The sequence below is a fragment of the Saimiri boliviensis genome, chromosome 9 (assembly GCF_048565385.1).
Source record: "Saimiri boliviensis isolate mSaiBol1 chromosome 9, mSaiBol1.pri, whole genome shotgun sequence".
NCBI lineage: Eukaryota > Metazoa > Chordata > Mammalia > Primates > Cebidae > Saimiri > Saimiri boliviensis.
In genome coordinates this window covers 14,003,058-14,029,377 of record NC_133457.1, presented here as the reverse complement: position 1 = coordinate 14,029,377, position 26,320 = coordinate 14,003,058, and the positions used below count along the sequence as shown (strand labels likewise).

Sequence of the window (26,320 nt, the reverse complement as noted above, 5' to 3'; positions counted from 1 at the left end):
TCCATTCATTTATTTATTTTAACATGATATTCTTTTTCCTACTTTTTTTGTTGTTAAATGTTGTATTTTTCAATGTTAATGGTTACTAGCAGGTTTATAAAACATTTTATTATTTGAAAAATAAAAATGCAGCTGAACTATGTTTTATTGCCCTTTTCCCTGTTTTCTCCCTCCACTCCCTACACTTTTTCACTGCTGAATTAAAAAACAGAGCACCTTTACCAGTATATGAAAATGAAGTCTGGGAAGTACCAGCCAAAAGGATTTATCAAGCAGGTATCTGCACTAAAAGCTCACTAAACCACAGGGAAACTATACTACAGGGGAAATTTACATTGGCTATGGTATTATATTCACACCTCTCCTCTAGATCTGTCAATAGTGGCTAGGTAATATTAAAATTCATAATGTCCCTGACCCTCTTTTTCCTCATTTATACAGGGAAAATAATAATAGTACACATTTCATAAAAGCATGAAAATTCAGATGATACATGTAAGTGATGATACACAACAGCTACCTACCTATATGTTTACTTAATACAACACTATACAGTGTTACATCATGGAAGACAGAATAAGAGGAAGTGGGAGAAGTCCGCCTGGTGTAGAAAAATATTTTATCCACTGACATTGTTTAGAACTAATGGCACATGGTGATAATAAGCATTTTGGTTAGTTTGATTATTGTTTTTAAATTCTCTTCAGACTGTGCATGCCTTTCCTGCCTTCCCCAGGTCATCACAGCAAAAGATCACCTTTCACATTCATTCCGTCGTTCGCTCATTCATTAACTGAAAGTCTACTTAGTGTTAGGCATAGTTTACGGCTGAAACCCAGAAGGTAGTATAAGAGTATAGTCCCCATGCATTCTTAAATACACTAAGGATAATAATTTAGAAAACAAATACTCACTTACCTTTCTTGAATTTATGTATGGGAAGTTTCTTAAGTTGATCTTTACGAAGTCTGTTTCTTCTAGCTCTATGTCTATCCTGGACAAATTTTGTGATCTAAAAATAAAAGAGATAAAAAGGAGTCAGATATTAAACATTCAGATAGAAAGTGACCACTAAAATAACAAACAGCTTTTAAGTTTCTGGATAGCTACTGCAAATCACTTCAATTCATTTAAATTCTAATTGCAATAGTATTACTAATTAAAGCATTAAATTACATTAGTGATTATTTAACCCATAAATTATTCCTTGAATTTTTTATTAAATGATCTTGATTATCTTTGATTATACTGACAGAGTCATTATAAATAACATATACCTGTTTTCTTGCAAAAATACAAATGGTAAACTACAGATTTTATAAAGGCTCCAATGGGGGAAAAAAAAAAAAAACTGGAAGGTTAAGATTCCCATACATTACAAACCAATAAAAATTTCAAACATATACTTATTAGTTACTGCAGAATAATGAGCAGAACTAATTCAGAACACCTTTACTACAAATATTCAGAAATGCTGGATAAAATATACAAAATATTTTAAACTATAAATTGCTATGCGTGCAAGAATAAAAAGGAAGTCCACAGGGCCAAAAACCAAATACCTAAAACACCATCTGTAAAGGAAAAGTTTGACTATGTAAAAGTTAAAAACTTCTCTGCTCAAAAGGCACTGTTAAAAAAATAAAAGACAACTGAAGCAGGAGGATTGTTTCAGGCAAGGAGATCAAGACCAGCCTGGGCAACACAGTGAAACCCCATCTCTAAAAAGAAAAAAATTAGCCTGGCACAGTGGCATGTGCCTGTAATCCCAGCTACTTGGGAGGCTGAAGTGAGAGAATCCTTTGAGCCCAGGACCTCAAGGCTGCAGTGATTCATGTTTGTGCCACTTGTACTCCAGCCAGGCTGGAGTAAGAGCCTGTCTCAAAAACTAAGTAAGTAGATAAATACACAAATAAAATTTTAAAATTAAAAATAAAAGATGAACCACAGATTGAAATATTTGGAAACTGTATACATGATAAGGGATTTGTATCCAGAATATATATATGAAAAACTCTCAAAGCTAAATAATAGGAAAACAAGTTATCCAACAGAAAAAAATCGACAAAATATTTGAAGCTATTTCACTATACAAGACATACAAATGGCAAATAAGCTCTTAAAGAGATGTGCAACATCAGTGGTCAATAGGAAAACAAAAATTCAAATCACAAATAGTATAATACAAGGCAAATACCAGAATGACTAAAATGTGAAAGACTGACTACCAAGTGTTGGCATGGAAGTGGAGGAAACGACACTCTCATACACTAACTGGTGGGATTGTAAAATGGTACAGCCACTTTGGAAAAGAGCTTGACAATTTCTTACGAATCTAAACACACACTTATCCTGTGCCCAACTGTCCCACTCCTAGATATACTTACCCAATAGAAATGAAAGCATATTTCCATACAACAAATGTCCAAGTCAGCTTTATTTGTAATAGCCAAAAACTAGAAACAACCCAAATGTTGATCAATAGGTAAATGGGTAAACAAATCATGGTATATTCACACAATGAAATCTATCTCAGCAATAAAAACGAATGAACAATCCATGCACTCAATAACATATATAAATCTCAAAATAATTATGGCGACAAAAAGCAGACAGACACAAAAGAGTACAGACTTTATGATTCCATTTATATAAAGCTGTGGAAAATACAAAGTAATCTATAATGACTAAAATTAGATTTGTAGTTGCCTGGGCATGGAGACGGGTGGGGAGGCAACAATGAAAGAAAAATTGGAAGGGATAGAAGGAAGTCACTGCCAAACTTTTTAGGGTGGTTAATATTTCATTATCTTGATTGTGGTGGTGGTGGTTTCACAGGTATATACATACATATCTGTTACATATGTATGGTAAGTGTGGTATATACATGTGATATATATATGTAATATACATATGCATATGTGATCTATATAGACATATAAACCTATGCCAAAATTTTCCAAATTGTACAATTTAATTATGTGTAATTTATGTCAAACCATCCCTCCATAAGTTTTTTTAAAGTTTAATGGTAACCACTGAAAGAATAGCAATATAAATTTTCATATCAACAGGAAAAAGAAAGTAAAATTAATGCAAATTTACAGAGAAGAAAAACAGAATAAAAATTAAACAGAAATTAATCAAAATACATGTGTGATCACAATATATGTCATATGGATTAAATTCACTAATTTTTAAAAGGAGTGTATCACATTGCATAAGAAAAAAATTCCAATCGTATGTTATTTACAAGACACAAGATTAAAACTGATACATTAGGACAAAAATAAAAGTAAATAAAGGGATAGGATCAGGTGTAGTGGCTTACACCTATAATTCCAGTGCTTTGGGAGGCCAAGGCTGAAGGACTGCTTGAGCCCAGGAGTTTGAAACTAGCCCTGTTTTATTCATCTCTACAAAAAATAAAAACAACTAGCTGGACATGGTGATGTGATGTGTGCCTCTAGTCCCAGCTACTTAGGAGGCTGTGGTGAAAGGATGAGTTGAGGTTATAGAGAACTATGATTGTGCTACTGCACTCCGGCTTGGGTGATAGAGCAAGACCCTGTATAAAATAACCAAATTAACATAAAGAATAAAACAAAATAAAGGTATAAAGATCTACCATGAAAATAGTAAGCAAGAGAAAAACTAGAGTATCAAGCAAAATAGAATTTAAGGCAAAAAGCAACATTAGGAGAGTCATGACAATGATAAAAACATCTCATCTAGAAACAAAATAGTGGAATACATACATTCACAACTTGGCAACTTATAGGTTAAGCACACAAAAATTTTGGAAGACTATAGACCTGTGCTGTCCAATATGGTGGCCACCAAGTACATATGACTACTGAGCACCTGAAACACAGCTACTCTGAATTGGGATGTGCTGTAAGTGTAAAACAAACACCAGATTACAAAGACATTGTACAAAAAGAATGCAAAAATATATTTGTATTAACTGAATGTTGTTACATACTTTAGATTTGGTTAATAAATATAGTATTAAAAATTTCATGTGTCCTTTTTTTAACTTTAAATTTGGTTACCAGAAAATTTAAAATTACAATAAAATGTGGCTCATAATACTGCTCTATTCTTAGCATTGCTTCAGAAAATAGAAAAATAATGCCCAAAATTATTAACTATTGTGGTGATGATTGCATAATTCTGGGAATATACTTAAAATTATTGAATTGTGCATTTTAAATGAGTTTAAGTTATATGAATTATATCTCAATAAAGCTGTTAAAATACTAAAAAAAAAAAGACTAGACAAAACAAATTAACAAGTTTGAACTAATAGACATATAACTGCACTCCACAAATCTTTTCACACACAGGGAATTTACAAAATTTAATCAGAAAACCATGCCACAAAAGAGGTTTTTGAAAATAACCAAATAATCCATAATATACAATGTTGTCTGACCTCAATACAACTGAATTAGAAATCAATAGAAAAAAATACATATTTTGGAAATGTAAAACTGTACTGAAATAATTCATAAGTCACAGAACAAATCATGATGAATATCTACATTTTTGAGGGGGTGTTTTAATCAGCATGCCCCTTTGCCACCTGGTTTCTAAGCTTGAGAAATAAGACCATGAACTGGCAAGAAGGAGGAAGGTGAAACAACTAACTCACTGGAGAAAGAAACAACTTTTTTGTACTCATTTCAGCAGCACATATACTAAAACTGGAATGAAACAGAGAAGATTTGAATGATTCCTGTGCAAGAAACAGAACTTTTTATTGAGCAACAGAATTATTAGGTTGCCTTAGCCACTCAGACACAGACAAAGGCAACTCTGGAATGAAGTAGGCCTTCCCCTAACCCTGAAGAATGGCAGAACCAGCCCTGGAGGAGCTGAATGAATATGTCCCAAAGTCTGGTTAACCACAAAACAAAGATGGTGGACCTGAGCCAAGTGTGCCCAAATTATTCTTCCTAAGTATGCCACACAGATAAGACACTTTAACTCCTCTAAGGTAGAATGAGTAAACGGGTAGAGAAGGGCCAAGAGTTACAGTAATTGAGTTCCCCCTTCACATGGAGTGAAACATTAAGAGTGATAAAAAAAAAAAAAATCCTGTATTAAAATGAAAACTTTTAAATTTAAGTCAAATGAAAATAAAAATATTCCTTATGAAAAGTTGTGGGTTTCAGCTAAAGTTACTGTTGTAGAAAAAATTATAACCTAAATGCATATACTAGAAAGAAAAACATTAGCATTTGGTTCAATAAACTAGAAAAATAAAAGCAATACAATTAGACCAAGTAAAAGAAAGAAAATGATTAAGAACAAAAATTAATAATAAAGATAAAGAAAGTAAAGAACTTAGAATTAAGTTCTACTAAAATGTAAGCTGCTTACCATCAGGAATTTTTACCTATTTTGTTTATTGATGAATCTGCAGACCCTTGAACAGTGCCTAGTTAGTTCATCATGGGTGCAGAATGTATTTTTATTGAATGAAAGCCTACTTCTCTGAAAAACGAATGAGGCAATAACTTCTGATAACATTGTGCAAGGCACAGATGAATATGAATAAAGAGAATTTATTCCACAAATAGTAGAAATTATCTTTAAATTGTCATTTGAGTATATGAATATTATAAATGACTTTATCCCACTACACTTGAAAACAGAAAATTTCTTAGAAATATAATTTAGTAGGAACTGGAAAACCATCTGAATGTCTACATAACTATGAAAAAGTCACCAGACCTAGATGATTTTATAGGCATCCTCTACAAAAAAGGAATAGATAACCCAATTTTATTTTTTAAAAAACTATTTTAAAAAATAAGAGAAAGCTTACGTTTTATGAAGCTATAATTTTGACTGTCTAGTTATTTTTGTTTTTTTAAATTATGGTAAAATACAACATAAACTTTACTATATCAACCATTTTTAAGTTACAGTTCTGTGGCTTAAGTACATTTATGCTGTTGTGCTACCATCACTACCACACATTCACAGACTTCATCTTATTAAACTGAAACTCCATACCCATTAAACAACTCCCCCTTTCTCCCTCCCCTCAGTCCCTGGCAAGCACCATTTTACCTTCTGTCTCTATGAATGTGAATACTCTAGGTACCTCATATAAGCAGAATTAGAATTTGTCCTTTTCTGACTGGCTTATTTTACACAGCATAAAGTCTTCAAGCTTCATCTATATTGCAGCATGTGTCAGAATTTCCTTCCTTAATAATGCTGAATATTATATTCCATTGTATGTATATTCCACATCTGGTTTATCCATTCATCTGTTAACGTTCACTTGGGTTGCTTTCACCGTTGGCTCCTGTGACTAATACTGCTATGAACATGGTGTACAAATATCTGAATGAGTCTTTGCTTTGAATTCTTTTTGGTATATGCCCAGAAGTGGAATGAACAAATCATATGGCAATTCCATGTTTTATTTTTTGAAGAGCTGTCATACTGTTTTCTACAGTGGTTGTTCCAGTCTATCTTCCTACACACAATACTGAAAGAGATTGTCTAGTTTTGAGGTCAAGATTATTCTAGCCTCATTAAATCAAAGCTTTCTCTTACCTGAATATTCAGATTGCTAATATTCTAGTATTTTTACATCTATGTCCAAGTATAAAAAAATTAATCTATATTAGAAATCTGAATAATCCAGAGATGTAAAGACAAAATTTATACATCATAATCAAACAGGATTTAGCCCTAGAATATAAGGAATTTCAAAATTTACAAAGCATATTAATGTAATTCAACATAAATGTGATAAAAGAGAGAAAAACCAGTCATTATTACCACAGATAAAAGACAGACATATAATCCAGTACTCATTTAAAGAAGTCAAGCAAATAAAAATCTGGTTTCTTTATGTCCAGGCATTTTACGGCTTTTTCACCCTTATTTTACCAAAAAATATAGCACAATATTAAAAGAGGTACAACAATAGACATCCATTTCCTGCTCTTGACTTTCAATGTTTAAGTTTTTCATCTATATTCTTTATCAGTATAAGGAGATTTACTTGGTTTTTGGTTTTCTAACTTTCTCTCTACTTTCTTGCTTCTACACTGAAACCCAAAAGGAATTAAGAAACAAATTACTGTAATAGAATTCATGACATGATAACATGATCATTAATGGCATGATTACATGATCAGTATATAAAAATCAATAATGTCCACTGACCAAACCTTGCTTTCTAAATACAACTCTCTAATTAAAACAACCAGGGGTCCTTGGGAAAAGGTTTGATGCTAGGGCTGGGACAAGAAAAATATAAGATGAATCTGAAGCATCTTATAGTATAAGATAGCAGTAAAGGAGTGCTTAATAAATAAGAAGGATAGGGTTGAATCGAAGGAACACATGATCTAGCCTGACAAGAGCCAAAGTTAAACATTTAAAAACAACTGAAAAACAAAAATAATGTATTAATAGTACTGGATTATAACCTAAGTGTAAAATAAATTTACATGAGTGCATACTAATATAAATGGTAGACTAAATAAATAAATAAATGTGGAGAAGAGGAAAACCTTCCTTGTAGAAGAATTTCAAATAGGTAATATGACCCCCTCCAGGAGGTGAAGTTCAATTTCTTCCCTTTCCCAACTTAAGGGTGGACTGTACTTAGTGCCTCACTTCTAAAGAAAAAATAGAGTAGAAAAAGGAAAAAATATTAACTTTATAGTGAAGAAATTTAGCAAACACTACTGTAACCAAGGGATGAAGGTTGGTGTCATCAGTGATGTTCTACAGATATTATGTATCCCCAAATATGATGTGATGAGAAGGGCACTTCCCCTCCATGATATTCTTTTGAAAAACCTGAAGCCCAGTCTAATCATGAGAAAAAAATCAGGTTGAGTACTTGGCCAGTACTCCTCAAAACTGTCAAGGTCATGAAAAACAAGAACAGCAAAATTGTCATAGACCAGAGGGAAGTCAGGATAATTAAATACAATGTGGTATCCTGGATTTAATCCTGGAACAGAAAGAGTACATTAATGAAAAGCCTGGTGAAATCCGAAGTGTGGAGTTCAGTTAATAGTAATGTACCAATGTCAGTTTTGACAAAAGTCTCCTGGTAATGTAAAATGTTAACAAGGCGGGAAAGCAGATGAGAGATGAAAAGGAATTCTTTTCTTCACAAACTTACGGTAAATCTTAACATTATTCCAAAATTAAATGTTTATTAAAAAGCAATGCTCTAATACTCAATTATAAGAATTACCAATTATAAAATATAATTTCAAAAATCTTTTTGGTAGCAAGAAAAACTTACTATATGTGTAATAAGTCTAAAATAAGACATGCAAAACACTTGTAGGAAAAAAATTATTTAACTGATGGATATGAAAGACCTAAAAAAGTAAATTTAAACATACCGAAGCATAATAGGAAGACTGAACATTTTAAAGATAACATTTAATCTTGAATCTATGAATTCAATATAATAATAAATGTATTGAATATTACAGTAAATATTCTTTACGACAAAAATGTTGGCAAGAATAGTGGGACTGTTTCCTATATCTGTCCAAATAGGATACAGAGGGATTTTCAAACTGCTTCTGTCTTCAAGTATTTTGATATTGCACATCATGTAGCCTCCAGAAACTTCTACTATACACCTCTAAGAGAATGAGAGTGACAAAAGCAAATACTACCTTAGTATTAATACATAAATAATTTTGAGCTTGCAGACTCACTAATAGTCCTGTGACCATACTTTGATAACCACTGTGGATAAATAATATGTCATTCCCTATTAACTTTAAGCTCTCACATTATTTTTTTCATACTTTAATATAAAAATGTTCAAACATACAGAAGAGCTGAATTTTATAACAAATACTCATATATCCAGCTGGATTCTATAATTAACATTTTACTATACTTTTTGTCATATCTCTATTTACTCATCAATAAATCTTTTTCCTCTTACTTTTTTACAATGTATTTTAAAGTAAGTTGCAAATATCAGTGTATTTTCCCCAAACTACTTTGGCATGCAAATCATTACTCAGTTTAGCAAATTTTTTGAACAGTTCTTTTGTTTCTTTTGAGGTAAAATTTACGTATCATGAAATGTACAACACAATTATGTAATTTCATGAATCCAGACAAATACCATGTATTTGTGCAACCCACATCTCTATCTAGATACAGAACATGACTGTCACCCCCCAAAAGTTCCTCATACCCTTTTCAGTAAATTGCTCACCTCTCTCTAACACACCAGAGGAAATCACCATTCTGACTTTTTCTTACTCACACTATCTTTGTCTTTTCTAGAACTTCATGTAAATGAATTTATACAATATGTACTCTTTTATGTATACATGGTATAAATTCTTAATACAATGTTTTTAGATTCATTCATACTATTTTTTTAATTATTAAAAGTTAATGTACCTACCATGAAAATGACTATCAAGATGAGACAGATGCCCACTATGATAAGGAAAGGAATTAGGTAGTATTCCAAAGGAAGACTAAATTCTGGAACTAAGATAAGGTGGCCCCTAGAAGAAAACCAAAATCAATAATTGAGAAATGAAGAGTTGTCAAATTATGATGTTAATTAAAAATAAGAAAAAATATTTTTAAAAACAGACATATAGACATTACAATTAAATCCACTATACACATTTCATTTTCTAAAATATGACTTCCAATAATTTAAGGAATGCTTTCTACATCTTTAAGTCTATTTTACATATTTTTCCTAATAGTATACCTATATGATTAAACTGGGTAAAGAAAACTAGCCAATCAATACTGTGTCTATCCTAGAGAGATTTCATTTATTTTATTTTATTTAGAAGGAGTCTCGCTCTGTTGTCCAGGCTGTAGTACAGTGGCACAATCTCAGCTCACTGCAACTTTCACTTCCCAGGTTCAACTGATTCTTCTACCTCAGCCTCATGAGTAGCTGGGATTACAGGCTGGCTAATTTTTGTATTTTAGTAGAGACGGCGTTTTGCCATGTTGGCCAGGCTGGTCTTAAACTCCTGACCTTAGGTGATCTGCCCAACTCAGCCTCCCAAAGTGTTGGGATTACAGGCATGAGCCACCACACCAGGTCTAGAGATGTTATTTACTGAATTTGGTAACCTGGGAAAAAGTTATATTTTATATGTAAAATCATGGTAGCACCTTGGGTATCAACAAGAACCTCCACCTCAATCAAATTAATGTTCATAAATTCTTCCTATGGAAAAATTCTAGAGTCAGTACTGATGGAAATTATACTGTTTCCTCCCTATCTGCTTTACATGTATCTGTTGTACCAGTTAAAATGGATACAGGTCCTATACCCTACAATTGTCTGTGAGATATAGAATGAAAATCTGGTCAAAGATTTCATAAGAGTTATGGTTTCCTGTATATCCCCCACCTTCTCCATCACCAGACTAAAAAAACCTACATAAATGTGTATGTTATAATGTGGGGAATAGGAAATGCTACATGCCTTAATTCTCATTTGTCATTAACCATGTTATTACTGTGACATTATCATTATAAAAATTGAAAGGGACCCAGGAAATAAAACTGTAATCAGAATAAGCACATCATTTGTGTTGCATGAGGAAATTTTACATGGCATCAAAACTTTGCATTAAAAATATCCTTAGTTTAGGGAAGAGTCTGTATAATGTTCAGTAATATGACAGATCACTCCACTGGGTTCACTGTGCTACTAGACTAGTATGCTGCCAGCAAAGCTACTCTGTTATCCACTACTAGTTAATTTTGCAGGTAGCGAAGCCAGGTATTTCATAACAGAAAGGTTCAATGCAAAACAAGAGTTCTCAGTATAAAGAAAAATAAAAACAGATTTACTCCTTTCCTCGTACAGAGGTACTTAGGACACCATAGTACTTACTTAAGAGAAATAATACGAAAATCACTTATTTCTTTCCGAGGCTATTTTTAAATCTTCATGCTATTATTTATTATACACACATACAAGGGGCTCTATCAAGCTTCCACAAACAAAAAAGATAATACTAGGAATTTTCCTCAAACTTTCTAAAAATTGCTACGATTGCTAGCTTTTTACTTCAATCACTTTCCAGCAGAATGGGGAATGACAAAGGATTTCATACACATTTTTATAGCCTGGCAGAAAATATTAAAGTAACTAATATATCATCAGTGTAAAAAAAAGAAAATCAGCAGCAGCAGGGCCTAAGCTGCTGTATTTGATACCACCTTTTCTAGCATGAGGCCAGCCAGCTCTACAAATAATATCCCTGTTCTCAGCACATACCCTCTGAAACTGCCCTGAGCCAGTGGTACCACTTTTAAGTATAAGAGCCTTTCCATGAGACGCCAATCCTCTATAACCTCCCTACCCCACAGCCACTAACATGCTATAAATTAACATTGTTGGGGTTTAGAAGCCAGACTATTGCATATCCTAAATTCAACCCATTGTAACTTAGTATCTCAGCAGTAGGAAGGCTTACAACTCTCATATTCTTTGTTTTTCTTCTCTTCTTGTTTATGACTTCCTAAGACACATTCAGCCTTGATGAGATAAACAAACAAATTCTGTCCTATGAGACAATCCCGAGGGTTGCTCAGAATAAACAGAGCTGCTAGGTGAGAAGGAGCAACCTAAAAGAACAAATCAGGAAGTTCCAGTGAACTAGAAACTTCCTGTGTGTTTGTAACTATAGAAATGGAATCAATTCCAGAACCTTCCAGTAAGCATTGTGCTAAGATTCATAGGCCTGGGTTCTAAATCTAATATTCCACATATCCTATTAATGCTTTCCATTATAAACTAAATACCATTTTAGTTTACTGTCAAGGATTGTAGGATTGTGAGGATTTTAAAGGGTCAACCATTGATAAAAGATTTGGAGCATCTTGCCTGTAATCTCAGCACTATAGGCCAGGGCAGGTGGATTGCTTGAGGTCACAGGCATTCGAGAGAAGCCTGGCCAACATGGCAAAACCCCATCTCTACTAAAAATACCAACAACAACAAAAAAAGTTAACCAGGCATGGTGGCGGGTGCCTGTAGTCCCAGCTACAGGGGCTGAGGCATGAGAATCGCTTGAACCCAGGAGATGGAGGGTACAGTGAGCTGAGATGGCACCACTGCACTCCAGCCTGGGTAACAAAGTGAAGCTCTATCTCAAAAAAAAAAAAAAAAAAAAAAAAAAATTGGTTTGGAGCATCTTGAATCAAAAGCTCAATGTACATTCAAGATACTGTTCTGTTCTTAACCAAATTACTAATGGTGGATGTGGTGATAGTGATGATACAGGAAACTATAGCAGAACTACAACAGAATTTCAGTATTTTGTCTTCATTTCTATTTCTTCTGTCAGGCCAGGTCTCCCACAGCTGAACTTTAAGACTTATCCTTGCCCTAGTCCCAGATTAATCTGTATTTGAGCAAGAAGGTATTTAAACAGCTTCAGTAAGTATCCTACCACACTGCCTCCATGTCAATGCCTAAATACAGCACATCTTAAGAGCTCTGCAGCTAAGATCTGATCATTGAAGCAGAGTCCTAAGCAATCCAGAAAATAAGGTCCTATGTTTCTTTGTGTGACTTCCCAGGCTAATTTCAAACCAGCTGCCTAGGCTTAAGCTTTATAATAACAACCTGTCTAATTTCCCCATCCTTCTGTTGACACATGAAGTCTTGTCTGTTCTTTCTGACATCCATCCCCCACCAATCAAACTACTGAGCCTCAGTGGATTTACAGCCACAGAGCAGAGCCTTCTGTCCTAGAAATCAGCTTTCTAAGCAACAACCTATATTCAGCCCAACTGCTGGATGTCCCCACTATTTCAGCTGATTACTTGCTTGAACTTGCTCCTTTCAGACAAAGCTCACAGCTGCCTCATTAAACATCCTACATCCCTTAATAAACAGGCTCAGTGCTCAGCCCTGTGTCCCTATTTGTGGAACTCCCTGTTTTGCTGTCAGTACACTGCTCTGTCTTCTTGAGGAATCCTGAGGTAGCATAAAAGCAGTTTAATTTCAGTAGAATTTACCAAATATCTACTGTGATGTAGTCTTTGGGCCTGGTGCTAGGGATTAAATGTGAAAAAATAGAATCCCTACCCATCAGAGAGAATACAGAGATCTTAGAGTTGAAAGGAAACTCAAAGTTCTTTGTTCTAAGTCTTCATTTTCAAAAGAGAAAATATGTCTACGAAGATTAAATACCCACAAAGGTCACAACCCCAGCAATCCCTCCAGTATACCTCATTACTCACTCTGATCAAAAACAAGCTTTGTCTCTGACTACAACTTGTAAAATTTGTATGTTTTCCAGTAATTTGCCTTCCCTAATAAAAAGTTACAAAATGCTTCTAGAATTTATTTAAAAGACCAAAATGGACAAAGGACACCAAACAGTTTATAAAAATGTTCCCTATGAATAAAGAAATGCTAATCAGACCAGCTCATTTTCTTCTTGTCAGATTGGGAGGTCATAAAAAAGACTGATAATATATATTTCTGACAAGAGTAGGGGAAAACATTGGCTTTCCTAAAATGTTGGTGGAAACATAATTGGTTCAACCTTTTTTAAAGGGCAACATGACAACTGTTTACTGAATTTTAAAATTGTTTCTCCTTAATCAAAAAAATTCCACTGTTAGGTGCTTTTGCTAAAGAAACATTAGTGCGTTTGCATATAACATGATCAAGGATATCATTATAGCACTTTCTATAACAGACAAAAATTGGAAGGAGAATAAGAGTTAACATTTATGAAGCATTTACTAAGTCCCAGGTATTCTTCTAAGAATGTTATTCATGTGTTTAATCCTTCCAGCAATACTACATGCATTGTAGGTACTATTATTGTTCACATTTTAATGAAGAAAGAGGCTAAGGCCCAGAGATAATGAATTTTTTGTTGAAGGTCATACATCTAAGAAGTGACGGGTAGATTGCAAAAATTTTTTCCCATTCTGTTGATTGCCAATTCACTCTAATGATTGTTTCTTTTACTGTGCAGAAGCTCTGGAGTTTATTATAGGTCTTCACATGTACCCCAAAACCTAAAACGCAGTAAAATATATATTAAAAAAAAAAGTGATGGAAGCCAGGATTTGAATCCACATGGTTCCTATTCCAGAGGTCATGCTTATAGCCAGTGGCTTACTAAGTAAATTAGGGTATTTCTAAACAATCGACTATTGTTAAATCCAGAATATACCATCCTTTTTAACAGTAGTTAAAAGAATGAACAGTAGCTAAAAAGAATAAAGTACAATAAAACAGTAATTGATGAATACTTTATTAATATGATAAAAAACTAGAATCTTAAAGAGAAAATGAAAAGCTTTCTCACTAAAGAGAGTAACAAGAGAAAGATGCCTATCTCCACTACTATTTAACATGGTGTTAAAGTTATTACCAATGCAATTAGATAAGGGAAAGCAATTAGAAGCGTAAGAATTGGAAAGGAAAAGATAAAACTATTCCCATTTATATGAAAAAATTACCATCAACAGTAAGAGCATTTAGTCAAATTGCAGGTTATAATATCAACACTCAAAAATGAGCTTTCAGCTGTACAAATAAAGACCAGTTAGTAGATATAATGAAAGAAGAGACTCCACTTATGATAGCAAACAATACAGTACCTTAGCATAAATTTAACAAGAAATGTTTATCTCACATAGATTTTGGACTAAAAAAAAAACAAACAACTGAATATATAAAAACAGAATTGGCTGGGGGTGGTGGCTCAACCACGCTTGTAATCCCAGCACTTTGGGAGGCTGAGGCAGGCAAACTGCTTGAGTCCAGGAGTTCAAGACCAGCCTGGGCAATATGCTGAAACTCCATCTCTACTAAAAATACAAAAAAATTAGCTGGGCAAGGTGGTATGTGCCTACAGTCCTAGGTACTCAGGAGGCTGCAGTGGGAGGATCATCTGAGCCTCAGAGATCAAGGCTGCAGGGAGCTGAGATCATGCTACTGCACTCCAGCCTGGGCAACTAGAATGAGACATGAGACCCTTTTTAAAAAAAGAAAAGAAAAAGCAGAATTGAACAAATAACAGGACATACCAAGCTCTTGACTAAGGAGACTTATTCTAAAAATGTCAATTCTTCCTAAATTAATTTATGAATATAATATAATCTCAATAAAAATATCAGGTTTTTCTGAAGCTAGATCAGCTGATTATTAAATTCCTTTGGAAGGAAAAATTGGAACCCTCATACATTGCTGTTGTGTGAATATAAAATGGTGAAAGCACTTTGGGAAAAAGTCTGGCAGTTCCTCGAAGTATTAAACATACAGTTACCATATAATGCAACAATTCCATTCTAGGTATATACCAAAGAGAAATAAAAACATATGCACATGTAAAAATGTGTACTAAATAGTGGAAAAAAAGCATTATTCATAATAGTGAAATTGTGGAAACAAGCTAAATGTCCACCAGCTGATGTACAGATAAACAAATGTAGTATATCCATACAATGGAATACTACTCAGCAATAAAAAGAATAAAGTATCAATATATGCTACGACATGATGAACCTTGAAAACATTACATTAAATGAAAAAAAAATCACAAAGGAATATATATTATTCCTATTTATGTGAAATAACCAGAATTATTTCTTATGCTTAAAAGCTATTTATATTTTATTTTTTATGAGCCTTTTAAGCATAAGAAAAAATGCTCGAATTTGCTTTTAATCAGAGAAATATACATGAACACTATATTAGAATACCATTTGTCACCTATCTGATTAGTAAAAATTAAAAAAAAAACCTGACAACGACTTTGTTAGTGAGGCTACAGTAAAAGAGACACCCTCATAAACTGCTGGCATGACCCTTATGGATGGGTATTTGACAATATCTAGCAAAAATATATATATATTTAACCTCTGAACTAGCAATCCTACTTCTAAAAATCTATTCCAAAGTATATTGGGAAAAAATGAAAACATTTATGCATAAGGTTATACATTACTGCATTATTTATAATTACAAAATAATGTAAACAATTCAAACGCTGATCAACAGGGGACTGGCTGATTAAACTGGAACATCCACAAAATAAGAGTTCTATGAAGCTATATAAAAGAATGAAGAACATCTCTACCTACTCAAGGATAAACTATTAAGTCAAAAGCAGGACGAGGAATAGTGTTTATGTAGTAAGGGTAGAAGTTAAGGGAGAAGATATATATTTTTTCCTATATATTTTTAAATTTAATGAACTAAAGAATATATTAAAATCTTTTAAAAATTCTAACTTATGAGGTAAGGTTAGGAATAAGATGGACAAGATGGATGATACTTAGAATCTGAACTTCTTTGAATATACATTGTTTCATTGATTTTGACCTAAAGTTTATATATAATTTTTAAAATCACACTTTGAGGTAAGAGGAGCAATCTCTAAAATCTAAAAACAAATGAATCACATAAACCTGTGTTTTCAGTTGATGATATCAGCACACAGACTATTTGACTTATCTTTTAAAAAAATAATTTGCCTGTAGCCCCCAGCTACTGAAGAGGCTGAGGTAGGAGGATCACTTGAGACCAGGAGGCAGAGGTTGCAGTGAGTCAAGATCATGCCACTGCACTCCAGCCTGGGCAACAGAGCAAAAGCCTGTCTCAAAAATAATAATAATAATAACGTGACTTTACTTATTTATTATGATATACTCTAACCAGAGAAAAACTGTTTTTTTTTAAATGTTGGTAATAGCATTCTTCTAAGTCTGTTGTGTATATACTCTATAATTAGAAAAGAAAATACTGTGTTGATGTCTTTCAGCATAGAAAAATAAAATACACATTTAAGATCAATAAAGTAAAAATTCTAGACTCTTGAATTTAAATAGAAAGTAACGTAGATACTCATGATTTACTGTATCTTTAAAAGCCATATATATTTCCTAGTTCTGCCCACTAAAAGAAAGAGAGTGGGCTTGAGGGTGAAGCAGGTAGGTAGGTAGGAGACAGGTAATAAATAGACAGACAGATAAATAGATGACAGACAGACAGATAGAGATCTTTACGTACAGCTCTATAATTCCCCATGCACAATTCTAAAATCCAAAAAGCTTTAAAAAATAATGTTTGTAATTCATTTGACAGTCAACTTGAAATGAACTGACATGAAAAAAATAGCCATATATTTACTGCAGATACATTAATTTATTTGATTATGGGGTGTTACCTCGAATTCTATTTGGAATGTTATTTAACTTTTTAAAATTTAAAAATTTTTCATTGCCACAATATACTGTCCCCAAGAGATGGGATAAGAGAGTTTGTAAACTTGTGTTTGCCTAGAAAGGGTCAAACTATTAAGTAAATAAAGCAAATTACAAATTATTATGTATTGTATGGTTCCATTTTATAAGCACATAATCACTAATTAATGTCAATAATCAAATATGAGGAAAAGGGGCTTTTAAAAAAACGGTAGTTGTTAGAGAGTAATTTCATATAGGGACTTTCACTTTAAATGTTTAATATTTCAATTTTTCCATATTTTGCTAGCATATATATATTACTTTTTAATTTTAAAAAGTATGGTCTTATAATTAAAAACAAAAAAGACTTTAAAATACACTTTAAAATACACATTAAAATATATAGAAGTATTCTAAATGATGGAGCAATATTGAGGTAAAAGCAAGTACTAATTCTCCCCTTTTAATATGGCTGATAAAACACCACCTTGCATAATTGTTTTTCGATACAACTTCCAAAATTACATTCCTTAACTTAAAAAAAATGTTCTGAGCATGTAATATGTGAACAGTATTTTAAATATCAACACTGTAGTGGGGAAATAACAGTAACAGTAAACAGAAAACCTTGCTCTCTTTTATGCATTTTCAAACTCAAATATTTGTGGATTTCTTTTCACCTAAATACTTAAAATTGGATTTCATTGTGCCAGTTTCCTCTTTTGACAAATGTAGATAATAAGCGATAATAACAACAACCACTAGAGGGTTGTTGTGAAAATTAAACGGATAACAAATGTGTAAATCTTGCTTTCATGAGTGCCCACTCTTGCTAAATGCTCAGTAAATACTAGCTGCTTTTAGTAATATTTTTGTTGTTCACTAAGTCAAAAGTCTGTTACAATCCACTACGTTTTGGGGATCTGGAAGAACCTCTGAAGGTTCATCATACTGTTTTCTATATATTTTCTATATTAGAAATATTTTCCATATTAGATAAGACAGCTGTGTCTTAAGTTAACTTGAGTCGGTATGTTATCTTGGTAATGAGATTTTTTTTTGTGGGGGTGGGGGAAGAATAGTTTTACATAAAAATTTTCATTCAAATCGAACTTCTAAAACTTGAAAACTGACTTTTTGTCTTTGTAAATGTTAGTCACTTAACACAGTGTTTTTGATTCTGTGTTTATTATATATAAAATATCTTTTTAATAATATACATTTCTTAATAGAAAATGTCATATAAACATAAATTGTGTTATTTTAAAATACTAGTAGTTTGATTAAATTGTAAAATGAAAAGTTACCTTATCTTTTTAGCAACAAGGGTGCCTTTCACTAGCATGAATATATTTTCAACATAATCATACAAAGTAAAAGCAGTAAAACACTTTAAAATACTATGTCTTAAAAGCATAATGACTTAAAAAGGGGTAATTTTAGCATACAGAGTTCATTCTGAAACATAATCTTGATTACAATATCATATAATTCTACCCTAATATAAAGAATATTAAGCAACATGATTTTTTTATATCCATTACTCACCCTTTTTCATATGTGAATTCATCTTTCAGAGAATTAGCTGATGATTCACCAATAAAGACAGATGGAATGTCAATTTTCTTTAGTATTTCAACTGTATAAAAGAATAATAAAATTATTCTTAAAAGCCCATACTTAGTGCATAATCAACTTAACTTTTTTCATAATAGCAGCAAATGCAACTGGAAACAATTACAATCAACTTTAATTGTCTATTGCTTGATTTTTCCAGATTGCAGATTTTACTTATCATCAAAATGGTTGAGAAACATAACATTTACAGTAACAAAGCTAACATTTTGCACATATATGTTACCTGAATTGTCTCAATAATCTATGAGATTGAGATGTAACTTTTATTTTTAATATTTCCATTTGATTTTTTTCCTCTCTAGACATAGCTTATTAGAGAAGAAAGATGAAGGAAGAAATTTTAGGTTTCCTTCCCACACATAATTACTAGATGAAAAAGAGAAAAGCTTATTTTACATACCCATTTCCAGGAGAGGTATAAGCCAGAGACTATAAGGAAAGAGAACTTTGCAGCAATCTAAAAAGTAATACCACATTTCTCTGGCTTTCCAGAGAAAGGCTGACAGGAATTGAGAAAGGGAATAGAAGGGAATAGAGCAGGAAAGCTGGGTAAATTTCTACTTCCTCATAAGCCTGAAGCTCATGGCAAAGCTTTGTGTTTGATTGGTATCTTAAGATATTTGACTCTTATACCCATATTCAAAACCAAAATCAAACGTCACTCAAAAAGAATTCTGTAAAAATTACCCGTTACTCAGGAACAGAAATAAAAACAATCCTCTTAATGTGCGAATAGAAAAAGCAGCCTCATTATTAGCTGCGAGTTAATTTAACACATTTGGCTTTAGAGAAAGCCCAATTTGTTCCCTTTTTAAAGTGTTCAAAATAACTTTGTTCTGTGTTTTAAAAACAATGCATATTCATTATAAATTTTAAAGGGGGGGGAGGCAAGTAAAGAAAAAGAAAACAAAACCATAATCCTTCCCATCCAAGGACAAATGTTTTATTTGAAGTAATAAGCAGTTCTGTAAGTTGTGACAAATACAATTATAACCACAACCACAATTATGCTCTAGAATGTTCCACCACCCACCAAAATTCCCTCATATAGTCAACCCCTCCCCCTAAACCCATAAACCACTGATCTATTTTGTTGTTCTTGTTTTCATCCTTATAAAGTTTAAAATCTCTATATACTTGGTGGAGTAAGGTTTTTTCCACTTCTAGAGTATTTTAGGCAAATACAAACATTCAACTCTCACACATTCTCTCTCTTTCTCTCGTATACACACACACACACACACACACACACACACACACCAGGAAAAAACATGTAAGTCCCAAAGCCCAAATGGGCAGAAACCAAAAACATTAGTCAAGAAATATTTAATCGCTATTTTTATATCAATGTGATTAATATAATTTTATTTTTTAGATCAATGGGATCATGTAATTTTTTAAAGTGCAAGCACTTTTTCTACAGGATACAACTCAGATATCCTGTTATGTCAATAAATACAGATCTACCTCATCATTTATTTTTATTTATTTATTTATTTATTTATTTTAGAGACAGGATATTGCTATGTTGCTCAGGCTCCAGCACAGTGGCCACTCACAGATGCCACAATTGAGTACTTCTGCCTGTAACTCCTGGACTCAAGCGACCCTCATGTGTCAGCCTCCCAGATAGCTGGGGCTACAGGCATTATTTCCTTTTTCTTAATAGATGCAGAGGTATTGTTATAAGACCAAATATATTTTTCATATTTGGGAGATGTTTTCTATCTTGCTATTTTCTCTACCACATATGAGTTTAAAGCTTATTTTGGTACTTAAAACTTGGAATTATATACCCTGTGTATGAGGCTTTATTCTTTCATGAAGATGCTTTTGGTTTGTAACTACCGGCAATAATATTGGAAGTAACCTAGCTTCTTTGAATTACGGTATCTAAAGAGATGTAGAAAGCGCCTTACTTTAATAAAATGATTAAGAAAAAGGGTGAAAATACTGTATACAAATATGAGTAGCCATCTTGAAAATGGTAACATTATCTACCAAAAACAAAACTAAATATATTTTACTTCACAAAATACTTCTAAAACACTCTAATTTTGATCTGTAAAACAACTCTGTGAAGTATATACTGACAAACAAAGATAAATTATAATTTGAATGACCCAACCCCAACTTCTCCAGATTCATATATCCAATTGCCCATTCAGTATCTCCATTTGATTGCCTAATAGATATTTCAAACGAAGTTTCTCAATTAAACTCTGAATGTCTCCTTTCCCTCAATCTATCAACTCTATTTCTCACCTCTGTAAACAGCACAGCCATTCACTTTGTTTCTCAGGCTAAACATCTTGGAGTCACCCTTGACTCCTCCTTTTCCCTTACTCCCAATACCAAATCCTGTCAACTTCAAAATATAGCCATATTCCTATCACTTCTCATTACTTTAACTACTAATACTCCAAACCACCATGACTCTTGCTTGGCTGTTTCAGCAACTGTCTAAATATTCTCTGTTGGCACTTTTGCTCAGCTTTCGCCTTCAGTGTTCTCTCCAAATAACAGCAAAAGCGCTCCTGTCATAAAATATGTCATATTACCTTACATACCTGTTTAAAACTTATTTATTTGGAGATGGAGTCTCACTCTGTTGCCAAGGCTGGAGTGCAGTGGCACGATCTCAGCTTACCACACCCTCCGCCTCCCAGGTTCAAGTGATTCTCGTGTCCCAGTCTCTCGAGTATCTGGGACTACAGGTGTGCATGCCACCACAGCTGGTTAGTTTTTTTATATATCTAGTAGAGACAGGGTTTCACCATGTTGCCCAGGTTGGTCTCAAACTCCTGAGCTCAGGCAATCCTCCTGCCTTGTCATCCCGAAGTGCTAGGATTACAGGCCTGAGCCACTGTGCCCAGCCTAAAACTTATTTAAAATAAATTCCAAAGTCTTTATCATGGCTGACAAGGCCCATCATATTTGACCCCTTGCTCCTTCTCTAACCTTATCCCCTGCCACTCCCTCCCTTGTTCACTACTCCAGCTATTGTGGCTTTATGCCACACTTTGGAATCAGCAAGCATGCTTTATCTTCAGTTGTTGTGCTTGTTGTTCCCCCACCTTGGAATACCCTCCCCTTCAGAAATCTGCATGACTCAGCCTCTAACTTTAGATCTGTGCCTAAATTACAATGCCTCACAGAAGCTTTCTCTGACCACCCTATCTAAAATAGCTGCCTTCCTTTCATCTCTGTCATTCTATATCCCCCTTATGCTGATGTTTTTCTTCATAGCATTTATCTCTACTTGACATTATAGCACATCTATTTGATTATGTATTCATTTCTTCTCTCCTACCCTAGAATGCAGTAAAATGATAATAATTACAATAATAACAGCTGAACAACCATTAAAATGATTGCTAAGAACCAGGAAGCCTTCTAGATGCTTAACAGGCCTTAATTCATTCAATCCTCATAGTAACTCAATGACTTAGGTACTATTATTATCCCAGTTTCATAGATCAGAAAAACAAAAGCATATAGATATTAGGTAATGGACTCAAGGTCATACAATTACTAGGTGGTAGAGCTAGGATTCAAACCCTGACAGGCAGTACCCAGAAAGCACTTTCTTAACTACTGTACTCTACTACCTCAATGAAAGATACGAAGGTAGAGCCTCTGACTGTATCATTACTTGCTATAGTCACAGTGCTTAAAACACTGCAGAGTAGGCTGTCAAAAAGCATTTGTTGAAGGAATAAAGCAAAGGAAAAAAATGAGAAAAAAATGACGCAGAGATATTAATAACTTGACCTGGTTATACAGTTAAATATTTACACAATTTGGACTCAAACTTAAGGCTTCTGCCTCCTTACCTAGGCTCCTCCCACTCTGCCATTGCATAAGTTTTCTAATATACCTTCTCTCACATGATTTTTACAAATTTGTCAGGTAAAATAATATTAAAATTAGTTACACTATTACAGATGAAAATAATGAGCTTATAAAGATTAACTAACTTTACACAGGTACCTGGTTTGTATATTAACTAGCCTGGTTTAGAATAAACCACGTATTTCCTGGCTCTGAAGTTGGTATCCTTCCTACCACTTTCTGCTGTTTACTAAAGATAATGAATGTTATTGGTTCACTGAATTAATCCATTCTGTTCCTGGCTGAAATAAAAAATTGGTACATTCCTTACATAAAGTATCAATAGGAAGGGGCTTCTAAAACTTCCTTTTGTTTCCAATGTTAGTATCTCTAAGGGGTATAAGATACCAATATTCCTAGGGAAAGCCTTGAAAGAGGAACAGATACAAGCCTCTTTTGATAAATCCATGCTTTTCTTACCTCTACCAAGTAACAGCACAGATGAAAATGGTAAAGATCTTTACAACATTTGTCTCTGAACATATAAAATGTTTAAACACATGCGCAAAGATGGAGCAAAATATCATAGAAAATAATCTAAGCAACAAAGTCAAGAACCGAAATTCTGAGCAGTCTTTGAATAACAACTCAGTTGAAACATTTCCACGGCAACCGCAGGCTTATATGGTTATGTGCAACTTTTATTATTGAACATATTCTCTTTAGGAGCTGACATGATTATTGCAAAAAGTGTTTACAGTATTATAAAGACAAAATAAGTGATAAAGGGAACTGACAATTCAGCCTGCAAAAGTTTTACTGAAAACATGTCAAAGGAGTAAATAGTTTACAAATAATAATCAGTTCGTTCAATCTAAAACATATGTAGCTCTTGAGAAGGTGTTGAAGATTTGCTAAATCCTTACACAAAAAGTAATTAACTTGCTCAAAGTCATACAACTGATACACGTAGAATTTGATTTTGAATTCAGGCCTATCTATTTCCAGACTATGCATGCTTTCCATTTTGCCAATAAGTGTATAGAGATCACAACAGTTACTCACCCTGGGATGTATCAAGTGGGATAATTTTTTTTAAGAGGGAAATAGTTAAAGGAGGAGAAGTAAAATGTATCATATTGGCAGTACTAACATTACCAGTTCATTTGATAAGTAAACTCACTTCATCAAGTAAGTCCTATAATTCCCATGTAGTAGCTGTCTAATTATTCCTGAAATGCTAAAACTTCTTATAGGTACTTAATGGATCTACAGTCATGAAGATTAAATCAGCTACGAGGTTAAAATAATAATTTAAAATATAAAGCAATTCACTAAGAAATACATTAATAAATTTTACTTTTTATATATTATAATTTTGCCTCACTATATCAGGGTTAAGAAGGACAAAACCAAAAACAACAGAAAACACCATCATAGGCTAAAAGAAGACTTTCTGGTTAAGAAATATAAAATATGTCCTATATAGGATATAGTTATTTAAACTCCTAAATACATTCCAATGTTTTCTATCAGTCTGTAGCTTTATGTCTATACTTTGCTCTACTTTGAAAATATGAATCAATAGGACTTAGTAGCAAAAGATATTATGGTTATGCACTAAAAAATATAAAATAAAATAAATTATAATCATGAGTGTTGACAGTAAATCATCTTATATCAATTAGAAAGGTTTTGATAATACCCCATAGTGCCCTGAGTCAAAGAAACTACATTAAGTGAAACATAGAGCTTAAGTCAGTGTCTTATTATAGCCAGTTATTTCACTAAAATTGGCTCATTTTTCCCTACAAGCTAATAATTAGTAGACAGTAAGGAAAGACATTCCCATCTGAAATGAAAAACTATGAACATGTCAACGTACGACAAAGGACAAATAACCAACTGGTATAAGAAAGCCCAAATATATGGCTTTGAAATTCCAGCAGGTTATAGCAGCTACTGAGTACCTCTACATACCCTAAAATGTAATGCTATGACTCTAAATAAATCACAAAAAGCCCTTTATGGCATTCTTAAGTCAGCATGTTTATCTTTATTAAAGCTGTTGTACCCCCCTTTGGTTTTTACCAAAATATCAATAAATAAAACACAGAGGTTTAAAAAAACAGTTCAGAAAAGAAAAATTAAGTTTCATCTCTATTACGAATAAAATCATCCAAAGAGAATTAAGAATGGGAAATTAGGCCGGGCGCGGTGGCTCAAGCCTGTAATCCCAGCACTTTGGGAGGCTGAGGCTGGTGGATCACGAGGTCGAGAGATCGAGACCATCTGGTCAACATGGTGAAACCCTGTCTCTACTAAAAATACAAAAAAACTGGCTGGGCGTGGTGGCGCGTGCCTGTAATCCCAGCTACTCAGGAGGCTGAGGCAGGAGAATTGTCTGAGCCCAGGAGGTGGAGGTTGCGGTGAGCCGAGATCGCGCCATTGCACTCCTGCCTGGGTAACAAGAGCGAAACTCCGTCTCGAAAAAAAAAGAATGGGGAATTATCTGATAGAGAAAAGAATCTGATTTTTAAAAAGAAAATGAGAGAAGGAAAATCCTGTTAATTTTTAGTTACAAATTATCTGTCAAACAGGAGAGAAGAAAAGTGATACCTGTACTTACTGTCGTTGGATCCCATGCTAATGAGGTCATCAGAATCAACATTGTGAACTATGGCTGCTTTGTATCCTGCTCTCTGTGCATTTAAAACCTGCAAAAAAAAAAAAAAAAAAAAGAAAAAAAAAAAATATATATATATATGTATATATATCTCATGTTATAAGGAAGACAGTGGTTTGTTGTTATATCCCTCAACTCTATATAAATCAACAAGTCTATACTACATATCTAGGACTGGATTATGAACACGTAGAAATAAATCTCAGGTATGTCTTGAAACATACAGATGTTTTACAATTGATTATCAAAAACTTCTTGAAGTAAATAAAGGATGAGGATATAAGCTAAAACATTAAAAGGACCCAAACCAATAAATCTGTGTTGCTCTAAAGAGGTAGAAACTTGCTTTAATCAGGGTTAGGAGTCACCAGACCTAGAGCATTTAATTCCTACCTCTGCCCATATTAATTAGTGGGATGAACTTGAGCAAATTATTTCTTTTGTAATCCTCAGTTTCCTAACCTTTGAAATGAGAATGACAATATTCTTCTCCTATGTAAAATAATACTTTTAAAATGCATAATACCATGCCTAATACATAGTAATGAGTCAGATAAAAGCAATTCATATGGCTAGCTTGATCATCTAAAATATTCTGTAAAATTCCTTTCTAAAGCTTTTTAAAAAATTAAAAATACCTGCAGGCAGAAGTTGCTTACTCTAGCTATTTGATCTTTCTTAAAGCTAGCCTCCAAAATAGTAACATTTGCACGATAAGAATATAGTTGGATGTGTGGCAGAATTTTCTTACATGAAAAATCTAGAAAGTGTCAAAACATGTTATTACATCTCATTTTAAAAATAATATTCTAAGTAAAAATAAACCGAGACCTAAACTACTTATTGCATGACCTTTAGACTATTAGCAAAAATGAAGGAGCAGATCATTATTTGCATATTGGTTGAATAAAACAAAAATTGGGAGGGCAA

At 33.2% G+C, this 26,320-nt stretch overlaps 1 protein-coding gene and 1 non-coding gene across 5 annotated transcripts in view; one reads left to right on the top strand and one right to left on the bottom strand.

Moving 5' to 3' along the window:
* RNF13 (ring finger protein 13) overlaps positions 1-26,320 on the bottom strand; it is a 221,307-nt gene that overhangs the window by 38,960 nt on the left and 156,027 nt on the right. For 2 of the 4 annotated variants that reach the window (XM_074405484.1, XM_074405483.1), the window contains 5 exons: positions 25,334-25,421; positions 18,781-18,871; positions 9,434-9,539; positions 2,388-2,456; positions 919-1,012 (listed from right to left, as the gene is read on the bottom strand). In XM_074405484.1, coding sequence (XP_074261585.1) covers positions 919-1,012; positions 2,388-2,456; positions 9,434-9,539; positions 18,781-18,871; positions 25,334-25,421 — 448 coding nt within the window. Of the gene's footprint in view, positions 1-918; positions 1,013-2,387; positions 2,457-9,433; positions 9,540-18,780; positions 18,872-25,323; positions 25,422-26,320 lie in introns of all 4 variants that reach the window. The other 2 variants (XM_010335778.3, XM_039480346.2) reach the window with 2 other exon arrangements.
* Positions 4,680-4,783, top strand: LOC120368355 (U6 spliceosomal RNA). The gene has a single exon (XR_005582514.1). It is a non-coding gene; the product is annotated as a U6 spliceosomal RNA (small nuclear RNA).